A 17,897-nucleotide genomic window follows, 5' to 3' on the forward strand; every position below is an offset into this window, starting at 1 on the left:
CCGATGAGATGGAATTATGAAATCAGCTGATGTGCAGGAGCTAGATAAAATGTTTCCCGATGCAATATAATTAAGGATAATTTGGGGAGGCCGTCATTCGGCTGATAATGCTGACGATATAAACCGATACATATATTAATTGAAGCTACACACTGCTCAATAATGCTCTATCAATATTAATATATCCATAATTATAATAAGGAGTGGTTTGATTATGGTTGATGATATATGATGTAATAAAATGCTATAAAGCTGACAGGTAATCAATATCTATGCAGTATTTTACATGGTGGTATCGGGTTACAAACATCAGTCTTGAGAGACTTAAGAATTCTGAGCGTACATAATTATGACCAACAGTAGACCCAAATCTTACTTTATTTCAGTGATTAATCAGACACCTTACCTCATTGTTTATGTATTACTAGTCTGAGATGCATCACGACGTTCTAATGACAAAGGGATTTCCTCAGGGTTTGTGGCACACACAGTGTGAGAAATGCTGCTGTAACGTAGCAAACATTATTAGTATCGCCACTGGTATTTAATTGTGCAGTCAGTATGCATCTGCTAAGGTAGTTAGGTATCTACTTGCGCACTATACACCAAACACTGCAGTGATAGTTAACGTAATGACTCCGTTGCACTTATTTATGTTTCCAGCAGTTTTAATTATAAATCGGGCCTGGCTTCTGGGCCAGCTTGTGCTTCAAGAGAGTGCTATCGTAAATGCCTTTTTTTTTTTAAACCAAACATTAATCAGGAGCAAATGGACTTTCAGCACTTTCGGCAAAAGCCAATTGCATAATCTCGAAGGTATTGAATAAAAACGGTCAAAGTGGTTCCCAGCAGCATCGCTTTTAAGCATTAAAACACCACCTACCTAATGTAGACACTCTTCCAAATGGAAAGTGCAGCTGAAACAGAAGCTGCCATTTCCATGAGATGTGCGTATCAATGCACATTTTGCGACGTGTAAAGGCACCAACACCGATTTAACATGATTTATGACATCCTGTCTGGCATATAAAGTAATATAAGAGTTTATCCGATGGTCTTAAATAACTTTTCTCAAATTTTTATTGCTGTGGTTTTCACACCTGATGATGATTGCTTGTGTTGCAATCGAAACGTCGTGAGAATTTTTTGGGTTTTTATTATTATTTTATTTTATTGTTTCCCTTCTACGTGACTTTACCGAAAGAATCAAGAATATGAATCCCTGCAGTCACGAAAGCTTCCAATCAACATTTAATTGTGAAGAAGTTGCCTTTGGTTTCAAAACAGGCCTCTTCGGATATTTGTGAATGTTGGCTGCGTTGGATGAGGTCACACGAGCATGCATTGTCTCTGGTCCAAATGAACATGATGAGAATCCATAGAAGTGCAGTGATAATAATTCACATCCGTAAGGTGGATTTTATCCAATGAACCCATTGTATGCTTTTATTCAAATATAATCCTTGATATGTTACATTCATGATCTTAAAATTTTATGTAACTAGATATGTTTCTTCGTAAGTTAATGCTGTTGTTTAACTTGTAATTTAATAATGCTATTTATTGACCCAGGACACTTCACTGAGTCTCAATATTATTTCTGAAGCGTCCTGCATCGGAAAGGTTTATCCTATCCAATTAAAGAGTTCTGTGTATGCAAGAGTAAATGATAATGCCCGGAGAAAATGCACATGTATGAGGCGATAAGCCTCAAAGGTCACATCGGCAAGTTCATAATCTCATTTGTTGTAGGGGGCTGTCCATTAATGACGTCACGCGATTTTGGCGAATTTTTGACCCCCCCTCGTTACACGGCATCACAAAAAGTAAGACCCCCCTCAAATATGACGTCAAAAAGCTCTGCCCCCCCCCCCCCCCCCAAAACATATTTCCATTTTGAAAATAAAACATGCTTCAAATCACTTTAAACTATTGTCATCGTAGTGCGTATTTAATGTGGCGCTGTACTCTGATGATGTAGGAGAAAACACGTATTAAAAAGGCATTGGACATCTGAAATTTATCAAAAAATTCACTTAAAAATATTCAACGTCTAACTAAAACTGCAGATGTTCAGAATATTATATTGAAATTATCTTATAATTAAAAAATATTAATATCACATATTCATTCCACAGAATGAAAAGCCATGGTAGAATCATTAGAATCAAAATGTTTAATAACAATCATTAACATTTTTTACTAAATGTATGCTTCTCCATTCTCCCATGGAGAATCAAAATGCTCCTTCATGGAATAAATAAAAGGTGAACTTAGTAAATTTAAATAATCAAATAGTTAATGATGAAAATTTATCAAAATTAGTGTTGTTATAACAATTCTATTTAATTAATATGTATTTAAAGTTGCGCATTCTGATGTGACGTCACATTTCTCAAACCCCCCCTCGTCACACATTATCACAAATGTCTGACCCCCCCCCCCTCGGTGCGTGACGTCATTTATGGACGGCCCCTAGAGGCAGTCCTCTACTTACGAACACCATACGTACGAACAGCTTCCATGAGATATATATTTTTTATGTCGACAAAAAACGCGAACTCGCACTTGCAAACTAAACCATGGAACTATTTTGTCCAACAGAGCGATCCTCCGCGATATGTAATGAGTCAGCCTCGCGCTGAGAGTGTTTGTGTGTGTGCACGTTCGTGCACATGTATATGTCAAAGTGACTCGGCCTCAAATGAGTACCTGGTGTGGTGTGTAAACACCGCCACTGGGGAAACAAAGACGGCCGGGCGTGGTGTTTGCCACCCACCCCCTCGTGTGCCGTGCCGGCCTTCACAGGTGCTTGCTAACAGCACTTGCCCCAAACAGTCTGTTAGAGGCTATAAGGGAGATCTTTGTGTGAAAGTGACTGTGCGTGTGGTGGGCAGTGCCATGGCGGGAAGGCTAACTTAAATTGGCCATTCCCCTCATGGCGTCTGTAACCACCACAGTGGCCAAATTGGGGCTCTGGATGGGTGCGAGGGGCTGGTAATCCCTCCACCTTCAATTAATTACTACTAAACTACAAGTTAACAATTGTATTAAGCTTGTGCCGGAGGCCCCGGGGGACAGACGTCTATGACGTCTCCAGGCCAAACCCCATTTGGCGGAGCCAGGAGACTGAATCCTTACCTCCAGAAACAACAAAAAACCACTACGTGTGGCCACATGGAATGTTCGAACGCTCACTGCGGAGGAGAGGCTACTACTCCTCTGTCAGGAGCTGGACCGGTACTTCCTGGATCTCTGTGGTATTCAGGAGGTCCATTGGACCGGCTCTGGCTCCTGCCACAATGAGGGGTGGACAGTCCTCTACTCGGGGCAGAAGACTGCCAAACAACAGGGAGTGGCTCTTCTTCTGAACAAAATAATGAAGGGGGCATGGGAGCGTGGCGGTGAGTTGTGGGAAGCTTTAAGCCCCTGGCTACTTTGGGCTCGCCTTCCCATCAACCAGAGGCAAGGAGTGGTGGTTGTGGTTATTTATGCCCCCACCGAAGATGAACATCCGTGGAGGGATGCAGGCCAGGCCGATGAGTCAGATGCCTTGTATGACCTCCTGTCACAGGTGATCTGCCTACTGACCATCGACTTGTCATCTGTAAGATGTGCATGCCATTCTTCCACTACGGTGGTGGGTGTACACCCAGAACCCCATTCAAACCCATAGTGGCATGGTCTCAGCTAGCTGATGAAAGTTGCGAGAATTTCATCATCGCTTGCGGCTTGGGTTGGCATCGTCCTCGACTCCTCCTGATGTCGAGGGGAAATGGGCGAGGTTGAGGACTGTGGCCCATGCAGCTTCAATGGCTGCTTTGGGTACACGGTCCAGACCTCCCCATGGACCCTGGCTGACAGAGGAGGTGTTCAGGTTGGCTGAGAAACAGCGACAGGCCCACTCTCATTGGCTACAGCATCCCACGTCGGAGAATGAGAAGGATTACCGCAGCCTTCGCTCAGAGGTTCGGAGAGCCGTGAGACGCTGCAAGGATGGGTGGTGGTTGTGGGTTGCTGAGGAGATTTGAGTCTGCCTCAATGGCCCGCAATCACAAATCGCTCGTTAATTCCATTAAAAAAGTAACCTGCAGCACCACACCTATTACCATTATTAGGGGAAAGAACGGTGATCCAAACTCCGACCCCCAGGAACAGGTTCGCAGATTTGCTGAGCATTTCTGTAAGCTCAACGATTATCTGAAAGAATCATCGGCCTCCCCTAGGTCGACTCAGCTGCAAATTAGTACCTGGTGCGGTGTGTAAACATCGCCACTGGAGAGACAAAGGTGGTCGGGCGTGGTAATGGCCACTCAACTCCCTCGTGTGCCATGCCGGCCTTCATTGGCGTTGCTCACTAACAGCATTTGCCCCAACAGTCTGTGAAGGCTACACGGGGGATCGTTGTCGTCGTTGTTGTGTCACTTGTGTGTGTGTGCGTGTGCACATGCCCCCCCTTGTGTGTGCCATTGTGGGGACTCATTGCACCCCTTCCGACAAGTAAGCCAACATCAGGAGTCAAGGAAAGTGAAAATAAAACAGATGTTTCTATTTATATTATTTTATTTTTATTTTATTTACTATAAGATATTTATTACAGTATCACATGCAAATGTACAACATTCATGAGTTTAACAATGCTTTTCTTTTTTGTTGACTCGTAACATTTTATAGCACTGACCGTATGTGCATTTAAATTAAGTATATTTTATTGTGTCCCGACTTACGAACGGGTCTCAGGAACGGAGTCCGTTTGTATGATGAGGACTGCCATACTGCCGTCTCCTGGCCACCTTGCAGCCGAGCCATTTTTACGTTCCACAAATATTCTTGATCCACTATTCCCTTGCTTCCAAAGTTACGGTCATGCGCCATCATGCCTGGCCCAAAATTACGTTGGCACACTTAAGTTTATCGTGAAAAAAAAACGGTTTAAGGTGGCCCTTTATACATCTATACATACTTTTCAACTGAAGAATTAATTTGGCAACATGTAATGTCTGTCCAGGCAACAAGCGCCAATCCTCCACTGCCCAAGATGGTGAAGCAGGAGGTGAAGACCAGAAGAGTACGATTCCTCATGAGCAGCAGCAGCAGCCGTAAGGTAACCAAGGGAAATTCCGCACTTATTCTACTCATGGGACTTGTTTTTTTCCTTCAGGGTACACCAAAAAGCAATGCTATTTAAATACTCTTTGGTTCTTTCGGTAAAGTCACGTAGGTATAAAATAAAATAAATTAAATCACGACGTTTCGGAAGCAACACAAGCGTCCGTCATCAGGTGGGAACGCCACAGCAGGAAACAAACTTGCTGTAGTGGGCAAGAGAGCTGTTTGTGACAAGAGATTATATAAGGTAAGAGGGGGGGAGGAAACAGGGAGGAGAGATGGAGAGGGTGGGACGAGTGGCGATAGTCCGACTGAGCAGATTACGCTGCTAGTTCGAAACAATGCCGGAGCTGGGCAATGAGCTGAAGAAACTGGAGATGCGGATATGAAAGCAAACTATAAAGTAATTAAGATTTTACCTGCTTAATTGCAGTCACGAAAACTTCAGATCTAGAATATTATTTGAATTAGAATTTAGTTTGAGTAGATTACTGTTGAACATGTTTCCGTCATGTTCTAAAACGTTTCTTTAAAATCCAATTCAGGACATTTTTGACAGGTTTTTATTTTGTTTATCAGCTGCACACATTTCTTGCAGCGCACAACTTTCAATTTTACTTTTTCCTCACTTACATTTTACCAATGTCACAAATCGCCGAGTTCTGTGGAAATGAAAGAGCTGCCTTGCAAGAGTTCAGATATGGCAGAAGACTTAATTCAAAGCAGCTTGCACCACATGTCACAAAACTGCTCATTCCAATCATTTATATTCTTTACCATTTACATTTTGACTAAATTTCATTTTTGAGTTATGAGTTTTTACGTGTGTTGTTATTTTTGTTTAATCTAAAACCGTAATTATTTTATAGTAATTGTCAATTCAGTTAAGTTTTATTTAATTGGTACACATTCACTCCTTGTGCCAATTAATATTTGGCAAGAAGAACTAATTGTCCCATCTCGCTGTCGATTATCTGATTATCAAAGTGGAAGATTACTCACATATGCAGCATTTCCCTCTTTTTTATTTTGCATAATTGAAAACAACTTGTTTTTCTTACATGATTGAATTTGATTAAACACCGTTTAATTATCTGTATGCATGCAAAATTCGCTTGAACTGTTTCAGCATGCATCTTCTTTTACTTTGATATACAATTTGTTTATTCATATCATCTGAAAATGGAGTTGCGCTCTTTTTTATTACAAAAAATCAAGACAGTCACGAATTTACCTTTAGCTTACAATTTAAACCACTTGCAAGGACATCCCATATTTTTTAATAGTTTCTTTTGAGGCCCATAACCGAAGCTGGACTCCATGTATGGTGAATTGAAAGCTCTGTCAAGCCTGGTATTTTTCACCCAGGAGGCTTGCTTGAAGTTGCGTGGCCGTGTGGATGGGATTTAAGTGAGGGACTTCAAACAGGACCATTAATCAAAATTCTTGAGGCCTCCAACATTGCACAGCTACAGTTCATAAATGTACATATTCCAATGACTCAATAGGAATGCAATGTGTCTTTTCTTTGAGACTCAAAAAGCGGTGTATTTACTTGTAAAAATGTGTTTACGCTTTATGCGACGTATATGACTATACACAGTATATTGTTGCACAACCAGCTGTTCTTATCATGAACGAAATTATAATAAAATATTAAGTCGCTTGTGCATGGACATGCATAATAACAAGTTATACATCTAAAAGGGCAGCTGAACATTAACCTGCTAATATAAGCAAGAAGATGTTACTTATCAACATGGTTATGAATATAATCAAATATAAAAAAAACATCACAAATTTATGGAAAAAAAAAAACACAACTTAAAAAAGTATTCCGAGAAAGAGTTTAACAAGTTTTCATACCCATAAAAGCTTTAAGAAACAATATGTTAAATCATTATCATACTCATTCTAAACCAATAGTAAGGTATGGGTCTGGCTGGGAGAAAGACAGTTATGTATGCACCATGTTTTGTTCCTCATCCATGGCAGATGAGGCCAATTGAGGCAAATTGATACATCGTGCAGAACACAGAACACATTCGAGGTAATTGTGTTCGCGTGCTGATCGAAGTATGCAGGAGTTCGAGTCTTGAATGGTCCAAGTTGTAAAAACAACCTTAATAATCAAGGCCTCGTTTCAAAAATCGAGTCTGGTGCACAATACAATACACATCAGGAACAGGAAACTATTGGTTTCTAAGTAGTTTGCAAAACCATGTCAAACAAGAGAACGCTTGTTATTCAATTTACAGTATAAATGACCAGCAAAGAATTAAACACATGGAAAGACAGACAACACCCAGTTCATGAAGCATTTATGGCATCATTCCTCAGTTAAATCGAAAGGACAGCTATTGTGGCAGAAGCTCTACATTTTACATGACCATGCATTGTGACTTTTATAAAATAATTGCTGAGCCTCAGTAGACCTTGAATGAAAATACAATACACCTCATCCTACTGATCATCTCCGATATCGCCTGTATGCTTTTGCAAAGCTGTCCATAGCCTCGCAAACTCAAACAGTGGCTCTGTAGATGGTGTGGTCACTGTAACATGTATTTACATACGTGTACATGTGTATTAAATGGACCGGAGCATGCTTGGTCAGCTCCATCCATGGGTGCGTCTTAAGTCGTGACATGATGATGCCAGACCACAATGCCCTTGCCCCACCCAAAGCTGATGAATGGCTGCCGGGTTTGGTGATGGTTAATTGATGACAACATTGTTTACGTGAAGTTTGTGGAATGGCTTTTCCAGATATTTCTGCCGATGTAGTTATCAGATATTTAGAAATCCATTGGTAATGAATTGGGCCCACAGTTTATGATTTACAAGGCAGAGTTGACTGTGGATAATTGAAAACAAGTGGATAATTCCAATGCTAATGGTGTATTTACATCCCCTAAGGATGTGCATAAGTCCCTAAAATGTATTTTATAGATTTTATTAAGTCGTATTTTTAAAGTCACCTTCGAGGTTACATTTTATGTCATTTTTATGTCTTACAGATGCAGTCCCACCAAGCACAAGAATACTAAGTCTCATCAGCTGCTTTTGCTATGCAGTATGCTTGGGGTTATGAAGTTGGTTTTCACAACCAATCTCAGTGCCACAAAAAAGGAAAATTATTTAAATTTGAAAAACAATGCCGAATAATGCTTTAAAATTGTAAACGTTGAATAGACAAATCTTTATTCAGATTCTATTTATTTTTTTGAATTGTACTAGCTCATTAACAAAGGATAACAGATTGTTTTAAGCTACTGTACTGTTCGGCTTTTGGTTGTCAAGGATATGAATGCAATATAATACTAAGAAAAACACACGACACATATCCCAGCAGTATGTTCCACGAGTTTGAGTCACAGTGCTCGTGTCCAAAGTACAGAGTACCTGGATGCTCTCAGGTAAAGTGGTCCGGCAGTTGCACTAACTGTGCAGCAAAAGGACACAGGGCGGAATGCTGTGTGCTGTCTTCGTTTCCTGCTTCTCGTCCCGTTATCTCGTCTTCGTCTCTCGCCATCGCCTACTGGAATGCTTTTAGGATCACGAATTTGAGATGCTGGTGATGTTGTGTGACACTAGTGCAGTTACTGACATATGTTCTCTCTTATCCAGTGTCATGTGAATTATAATCCAGACCTCCATTGCAGCACAAAGTAAAGCATTCATATGTTTTACTGCCAATGTCAGAAAAAAAAAACTTCAACCATAATCCCTGTGTGACATTTCCCAGTACCCAGGAGTCAATGCCACGTTCCTTGATATGAATCATTCGGAACTGATGCATTCATGTAACATCGTAGCGAATGGCCAACAATTTCAACTGAAAGCCAATGGATGCAACAGACGTAAGAACCAATTACTTTGTGCTGTGTTTGGTCTTTGGAAAGTGTCCAAACTTACGTGTACAAGAAATTACAAGCTTTAAAAGTGTGCTGTTTAAATTGTTGCTCAAGTCTTTGAAAGGTATGTACTCGCTTTTGTCTTCGTGCACCATGGTAATGGGGACGTGTCCCCTTAGACTGTATATGTGTATAAAGCTGATTATATAACTTAAATTACCAGCAGAATTGTGTAATGTACACAAGGTTTGCAGTAGCTAACAAAGCTTACAAGTTTGTTTAATACACATTGGCCAGCATTATATAAACCGACAAATATTTACTGTGTTTGTATCTTGTATTTAATTGTCTGTCATCTCCGCCTTTCAAGTCTTTTATTTATTCCTTTTTTTAAATTATGACACGTGCTTCTGTATCAGCCAGCAATTTATCTTCCATGTAAATAAAAAAAACAACCGTTTTGTTTTTGTTGCAGTTTACATCTGCCTGTTCATGTTATTCCAACCATCCAGTCGGAGGCTTCTGTCCCGGAACATCGCGTGGCAGTGCAGGGGGGGGGTGAAGAGAGCGAGATTGGTGGAGGTGGCTTGTTTTTTCGTTTAACTTCGACAGCACTGCGCGCATGCCGCTTTCCACCTAATGAAAATTTAACACCACGCTTCATGCTGCTTGGACCTCAGTAGTCTCCAATCGACCAAGGATTGGATGCCCTTGCACCTCCGTATGGGGACACTTAGTGGCAACCGCTCTCCTTGCAAACTACATCGTGAAGCGTTCATGCACAGCCTACGAAGCACCTCAATGACACTCCACAGTGACCCCCCCCCCACGTCACAAGGGAACAGGTGTGTGTGTGTGTGTCCCGGCAATTCGAAAAAGGTAAATGTTATTTCACAATGCGCACAACAATTATCTGGAGGAATGTTAACAACATCGTATCTACAATTCCATGCGTTCCAGAGTTATAGAGGATGGGTGGTCGCCAGCAGTATGTGGTGCCTGACTAGGGGTTTTTCAAATACAATAATTGGTTTAATTCATTGTTCTTTATTTAATTAGGTCAGCACTGCTAAAATTAATTAACTCTGTGCAAGGGAGTCAAGAAACCGACGCAGTAGTTATCTATGGATAACTTATTATAATAACCTATTATAATTGTGATGATGATTGCAGGGGGATGCTGCCGTGATGTAACTGACAGCGCAATTGACTTGCAATATAATTTCACCATCCAGTGGTTCAATTCGTTTTCCCAGCGCAGCAGTTGAAACAATGGCCAAGTTTCTTGAATCTCCACCCCCCACAGCATGTGCAGTCTGAAGTATAAATGCGTATGCCATTGTGGATCGACATCTGTTGTGTGGTGGGTACTCTCAACTCTTCCAAAATGCGTGGCTAGCATGGAAGACTTGGCCGGATGCTCTCTACAGGGGCTCTCCAGAGCTCCCTCGAGTAGAGACTCTTTCACCAGCAGTGACATTGAGCGAGAAATTCCAGGGGCTGCACCTGTACCTTTTATAATTATTATAGTACTGTAGTGCAATTTAGATGGCATTGTGAACTGACTCGGAACCGCAAGCCACTTTTGCAATTGCTGTGAGTTGGCGGAAATGAACTGTCCACAAAACAAAATGGTTCTTTGGGAGTTCTCGCCGGCCAAAAGACCATTGCCGCCACACACTTCATTTGAATTAGAATACTTGTTTTTTTCCGCCTGAGGACGACCGCTTGTATTGCGATCGAAACGTCGTGATATATTATTTTTTATTTTGTTTTCTACCTACGTGACTTTACCGAAGGAACCAAAGAGTATGGATTCCTGCAATCACAAAAGCTTCAAATCAAGATTAATTACAATACCGTACTTGATTTGGATTGTAGAGTCAATGGATACTATACATTGAGGCCGTGCTCTTCTTCTGTTCGCAGCCCTGAACCAGTGGTGGAAATTCCCTATTCCTATGGTGGGGGCAAGGTTATCCATAGGACAACCAAAAATGTTCTGACTTGCCTGCAAAATGGTAGTCATTTTATTGACCCCGAATAAATGAACTTGTAACTTTCTGATTGCAAGCCACCCATCTAATACAGTCATCTGGCTGGATTTCTAAAATAGTCATCCGTTTTTAAAGTTCAGTTTATATCACAGTGATCAGCCATGACATACTGGAAGCAAAGGGTAAGGCTTGTTGCCTTACACAATGCACCAAAACGTGTTTATACCACGCAGAGATCATTTAATAAGTTTGATTAAATATAATGTAAAGCATTGAATAGTGCCCGTAAGGCATGATTGAACAAAAATACAACTATATTCAATTAAAGGCTTTTTTTAAATAATCCACTTCGTTGATGTAATGCAGACATAATTTGCGGATTTTAACGTTGGTCTTGCGACATGTACAAATCCCTAAAACCTAACAATTGAAGCGTTCGTTTATTATTTATTTCTAGTTTACCTGTGCAGTTTCTGGCCATTATTAATGTGCATTTTGCACATTACAACACACCATGATTTGATAGCTCGAGGGTGCATGTAGACGTCATGTTATCATATGAGTAACAAAAAACATTCCACAATTTTTTACATATACTTATTCATTTTTACTTTTATTACAAGAACAAATTTTGTTTTATTATCAATATTTTATGTGCTGGTGTTCTTAGGTAATCTGGCCAACTGAGCTTTGGAATAATTGTATTCACTTCAAGATGAAACTATAAACTGAAAAAGCAATTATCAATGACATTTAAGACCATAACCACTCTCAACAGTGTAGAGGTTTTTCAAAACTCCTGTCAAATACTTTATAGAATAATAAAGGATTATTCTCCACTTTAGCCCATGAGATATAAAAAAACAGAGGGTCTGGAATTATCACTGCATGAGACTAAAGAGATGATCATAGCGTTTTCCAAAAATTTAATTGTAAAAGTATCAACTGGCATTAATAGATGGAGGAAAAAATAGTTTGAATTTCGAGATGGAGTAGAATTAATTGGTACAGAAATCATACAAGAATTGGACCAGGATGGGATTTAGTGAGCAATTCTTTTTGCAAATGGTTGTAAATTATTAACAATAGCCTCTCTATAATTGCTCTTCATTGATTCAATGAACTAATTTAAAAAGCAGCTGCATGAATGGGTTCTTGGCAATACATTTTGAAAGTTGTATACATCCGGTAATAGTTAAAAGGTATATATGGGCTGTCTTATATATATTCAATGTATTCACACAAACATTTACTGTACAAGAGTATACGGCTAAAAAGCATAGCTTTGTAAACCCAATTAATTAAGGATGATAAAAAATAAGGATCCTACATTTTTGCTGAACCTATGGCTAGTGCAAGAATGGATCACGTCAACCATAGCCAGCAAACACGATCAATAAGTTGACACATTTTTTTAGAATAAAAAAAACACAAAAAAATGCACTTAGTGAGAAAGTGGAATGAGCAAATAAAATGTTAATGTGGGTGAAGTCACAAACCGCTATGATTTCTTACAATGATTGTTTTGAGTTATGCAGCTGGTGACCAATTCGTCCTTTTTAAGTTTAATAACGATCGAAATCTGTGCCGCTAAAATATGATCGCGTTTTAATAAGGAATACATTAATGTTTAATCAAAAACCAACAAAAGTACGCTGAAGGTCAGTGATATTACATAATGCATCAAAAGGTCTGCTCCTTTGAGATGTTGATTAGATGAGGTGTAGAAGCAAACGGGGTGTGGTTTGGTGGTGTGTGACCAGGGTGGTTGATTTTAAGTGTATGCAGGATTGTATAATTATTTTTTACCATCCCCAAATAATCCAATATATTCTTCTGACGGAACCATGTAAACACTCTTCTAAAGTCAATGTATGTTTATACTGTACGCAGAGCATGGAAATGCTATATAAAAGAAAAGTAACTTTCTAACCAATTAATATAACTCATTTTAAACTTACAGCGAGTCAGTACATGTAATATGTATTCCCAGGTAACTCGACACCCTATGCGATATTAACACAGATAGGTAAGGCAAGTGATGCACGCACTATATATAACAAGGCAATGTGGATACTCTCTCGCTCTGTGAAGTGCTATTGAGGCACACCTTGTGAGTTAGATAAACTACCGAGTAGAGCAATTCACTATGCAGACCTCTATGTCTTTAATATGTCACTGGGTAGAGCCTAGGCCCTAGAGCTTGCAATGTCGAACCGCTGTGCATGCGTGAGGTTCTAAGTTTGATTCTGGGAAATCCACCACGTGATTAAATTGGGGTGATAAGCGTCGCAGTGAATTCAGCATAGTCAATTAGTTCACAAAAAAAATTTGGTTTACTCATATCTGCCTATCACATCTCTTAGGGATGACATTTGTGCAATATATGAAACAGTGGCAGTCGTTAGCACACTGCCCTTATATCCTGATACTTGAGTTCAATTCACAACCATGGCCAACATGAGCATGAATTGATAACTGAACTGGCCCTCAGTGCTACCCTCACAAACCCACATTGGCGAGCTGAGCAGAATATGGTACGAAAAAACACTTGTAACCAAAAAGGGAATCCACTCTAAACTAAGGGTGTAGAATGTCGTGCTTCGCTATCTTTGATGAAAGAAGATCTGATTTTTATGGGCAAACTGCAAACTAAAAACAGACAAGTTACCATGGGCTAGTGTAAGGCAGGTGACACTTCAACACTGCCAATAATGGGACACATTACAGGCAAAAATAACGAAATAAAGAGGCAAGTGAGATGTTGAGAGTGCTTCTGGAAACATTAATGAAAAGCAACATACCACTGTGCCAAGAGAGGATTATTTTCAAGCATTGCATATTGCCCACCATAACATAGTAATACCCATTTAACGTGGTAGATGCGTTCCGGAAAAGTGACGCATTAAGCGAAAAATACATGAAGTGAAAAGCGCGTTAAGCGAAATCTATTTATCCATAAATGATTTAGCGATCAAATTTGGTGGGGCAAATCACTGAGGGTACACCGCCGCATACAGCACCACTCTGCTCACTGTATCACTCCGCTCAGCCGCAGCTCAAGAAAGTAGTTTGTCGCCGACCGCTCAGAAGCCGCGTTATGAGAAGCGAGTTACGCGTTATAACGGGGCGGGATTCCGCGTTGCGCGAAAAGTGTTCCTAATGGAAGAACCGCGTGAAGCGAGGGCTTGCCGTACATATTTATCCGAAACATCAAGACCTACAAGTACACAACTAAGCGTGCAGGGAGGGGTGCATTCTGGAATTTACACAGAGACAGTGGAGCACGTGAAGGAGGGAATAACGCGAGCCACTTTCTAGCCACTGCTAGAGGAAGTCATCTCTATGCCAAGCGCCACTCCTCACCTCGCGTGGGGAGGCTGTTCAGCTCCACAGTGGAATCCTCTACACCAGTGTTCCTCACTAATTGTCGGGGTGGCACTTTTGCCGATAAGACATCACCGTGAGGGCCACCACACATTTGAAGCCATTGGGTGGTGGGGGTGTTTTCACGTGTGGATTTTTCTCCGGTTCCTCCGGTTTTTTCCCATTCACGTGGAAAAAACAAACGCGCGTTTTAGAGTATTGGGCTGCTGTGACATTTCCACGTGATGAGCCACTTCGTTGAGCCATCATTTGTGCCCAGGTCGCTTCTAAAAAAAGAGCTGTGTATACAACTCAGTGGGGCTTTACCTAATAAGTTATATATTAAAAATATAGTAACAGTTTATCGTCGGTGAACGCACGTCACTTATAAACACGCGATGATGGCCTGCGACTGATGATGGGAATGGTCGCCAAGAGAGAGAAAAAAAAACACTGCGGGGAAAGACGTCCACATTTCGTTGTGCGTGGAGTGAGATGGATTATGGCGCCACACGAGCATGAGAGACAGTGAGAGGAGACCGGCATCCAGCAGTGGGTAGATCATGGCCTCTGACGATGATGGCAACGCAATGTCGTGGACGGTGGTTACGTAAAACCACGCTACCACCTACTGTACAGTATTTGTTGCATTTAAAGCCTCGTCCTGTTTCTCTACCACCCTCTAGTGGATAAAACAGATTTCAATTTAAGATATGAGGGTAATAGAAAATTCTGCTTCCGATTTATATGTGCCATATGGTACTACACTGTGCATTTGTGCTATTTCAAATATGTAACATTGTATTTTACTAATCCTGATGTCAAGCGGAAAATTGACTTAAATGTCTGCTTGCATCTACCTAAAACGTTGATCATGAACCACCAAAATATAAAACACATTCCAGCAACTCATACATCACTCAAGTCTGTGGTCAACAGGGCCGGATTAAGATTTTGTAGGCCCTTTGGGCTACAGGTACTGTTGAGCCCCCTGCTCTACTCCCTCTACACACATGACTGTGCCGCCGTCCACCATAGCAACACCATTGTGAAGTTTGCTGATGACACCACAGTGGTGGGGCTCATCTCTGGGGGGGATGAGTCTGCCTACAGGGACGAGGTGGAGCGGCTGACAGCATACTGCAGGGGCAACAACCTGCTCCTTAACACCGCAAAGACCAAGGAGCTCATAATAGACTACAGGAGAAAGAAAACGGATACTCCACCACTAATCATCAGCGGGGACTATGTGGAGAAGGTGGCAGACTTCTGCTTCCTGGGAGTCCACATTGGGGAGGGCCTGACCTGGAGTGCCAACAGCACTGAGCTTCTGAAAAAGGCCCAGCAGAGACTTTACTTCCTGAGAATCCTCAGGAATAATAACATCACACAGAAACTGCTGGTGTCCTTCTACCGAGCCTCCATCGAGAGCATTCTTACATACTGCATCTGTGTATGGTACACCAGCTGCACAGTGGCTCAGAGGAAAGCGCTCCAGAGGGTCATCAACACAGCCCAAAAGATCGCCGGCTGCCATCTCCCCACACTGGAAGAACTACACAGTTCACGTTGCATCAAAAAAGCACAGATCATTCTAAAGGACTCTTCACACCCTGGACACTCACTGTTTGAGCTGTTGCCATCAGGCAGACGATTCAGATCAGTCAAAACAAGGACAAACAGATTCAAACAGAGCTTTTATCCTACAGCGATCACCACACTCAATAATGCTAATTAATTATTAAGTAATAGTGTTTACAATTGAATGTGAAATAGAGATGTGCAATGACAAAATGTAACCTTATGTGGGTATGTGGGTATACTTGGGCTGTTTTTATATATAGTATAAATTGATTATCTTTCATTTAATTTTATTTTTATTTTCTTGTTTTATTTAATTTAAATTTATGAATGATGCCCTGACTGGTGAGCATTTTAAATTTCGTTGTACTGGTGACAATGACAATAAACGATCTATCTATCTAAAAGGAAAACAAAGTTAAAGAAAAATCAAATGTCTTTTTACAAGGCTAACAACACATACAATTCAGCATTCGCAAGTGAAATAACTTTTCACTTCATCTCTGGAGGGCCTCCAGCGGGCAGAGGCCCCTTGGCTGCAGCCCCTAAAGCCCCCGTGCCATAAACCGGCCTTGGTGGTCAAGTGTATTTCTAGCATAATCAACCAAAGACTGCCCGCCCCGACGTTTCGCTGGTAATTGCATCCAGCGAAATGTCCTACTCAAAAATTGTAAATGTTGTGGTTTCACGCTTCAACAAACCGGTGGGCTGAAGCAGTGAACTATTTGTCTTTTGTCAACGTGACACTTTTTTACTGATCGGCCGTGTCGGGTGGTGGAGGGTTACGACACATTTATAAATAATGAATAATATTGGTCGCGAAAGCCTACGTGTTAAACTGTATTTCTAGCACTTAACCATGTCACATGCAGTGTTGTTCACAAGTATATGTTGTTAACATTAATGCAATTTTCAAAAGCAAAACTGATTAATTGTGCTCACACTTGGGTTATACTTGTGTAGTGGTGATACGCGCTGGGTGTATATGTCGTGTGCCGGCGCGTATGTACGGGTGTGTGTGTGGTGACGCGCGCTGACGGGGAGGAGCAGGCGTCAGTGCGCGGGTGGGGGTAGTGCTGCTGATTGGCTGTGTGCCGGTGACGCGCCCAGAGGGAGTGATCGGGTAGCAGCGCGGTGTGATTGGTCGGGGAGTGGAAACACGCGCTGAGCGGAACCGGATCGTAGGGATAGCGCGTGGGGATTGGGTAACTGAGGAGCGGTGCCGACGTTGAGGTCCGCATCCGCTCCGTCTCCCGGGAAGAAGGGGTATATAAGGTGATGCACAGAGGAGCAGGGGCGGAAGTGGAACCATCTAAGAATGAAGACGAAGGTGCAGAGATAGAGCCCGGAGAGGAGAGTAATGGAGAGTAGAGGAGAGTAAGGTATAAGTGTGTAGCCAGCGAGAGAGAACGGTCTACACGAGCTGAGTAATGTATAGTGTGTAGCCAGCGAGAGAGAACGGTCTACACGAGCTGAGTAATGTATAGTGTGTAGCCAGCGAGAGAGAACGGTCTACACGAGCTGAGTAATGTATAGTGTGTAGCCAGCGAGAGAGAACGGTCTACACGAGCCGAGTATGCATACGGTGTAGCCAGCGAGAGAGGAAGGTCTACACGAGCCGAGTATGCATATGATGTAGCCAGAGAGAGAGATGCAAAGTCTACACGAGGCGAGTGGAGAGTGTAGCAGAGGCGCAGAGTCTACACGAGGCGAGAGAGGAGTGTAGCCGAGGCGCGGAGTCTACACGAGGCACAGAGAGCCGGCAGCACAGAATCCAGAGTCAAGAGAAGCGCATTGTGAAGAAGAGAGGCCACGCGTTGTATTGTTACGAGTCAAGATTTAATAAAAGAAGTGTGTTCCCGTCAAGGAGTTTCCTGCCGTCATTTTCCAATACTTCATCTGGCGTCAGAAGTGAAACGGGCTTCCAAGTATGGAGACGAGGAAGACCCGTAGGACCCACGGGATTGACCGCGAGGAAGACCTGGAC

At 41.8% G+C, this 17,897-nt stretch overlaps 1 protein-coding gene across 5 annotated transcripts in view; it reads left to right on the top strand.

Moving 5' to 3' along the window:
- Positions 1–9,439, top strand: part of LOC144943506 (dual specificity calcium/calmodulin-dependent 3',5'-cyclic nucleotide phosphodiesterase 1A-like) — a 247,134-nt gene extending 237,695 nt beyond the window's left edge. For all 5 annotated transcript variants that reach the window (XM_078871061.1, XM_078871033.1, XM_078871026.1 and 2 more), the window contains 2 exons: positions 5,009–5,104; positions 8,130–9,439. In XM_078871061.1, the coding sequence (XP_078727187.1) occupies positions 5,009–5,103 (95 nt within the window). In that variant the 3' untranslated portion in view covers position 5,104; positions 8,130–9,439. The remainder of the gene's footprint in view (positions 1–5,008; positions 5,105–8,129) is intronic.
- The last annotated feature ends 8,458 nt before the right edge of the window (positions 9,440–17,897 follow it).

The sequence above is a fragment of the Lampetra fluviatilis genome, chromosome 2, assembly GCF_964198595.1.
Source record: "Lampetra fluviatilis chromosome 2, kcLamFluv1.1, whole genome shotgun sequence".
Taxonomy (NCBI): domain Eukaryota; kingdom Metazoa; phylum Chordata; class Hyperoartia; order Petromyzontiformes; family Petromyzontidae; genus Lampetra; species Lampetra fluviatilis.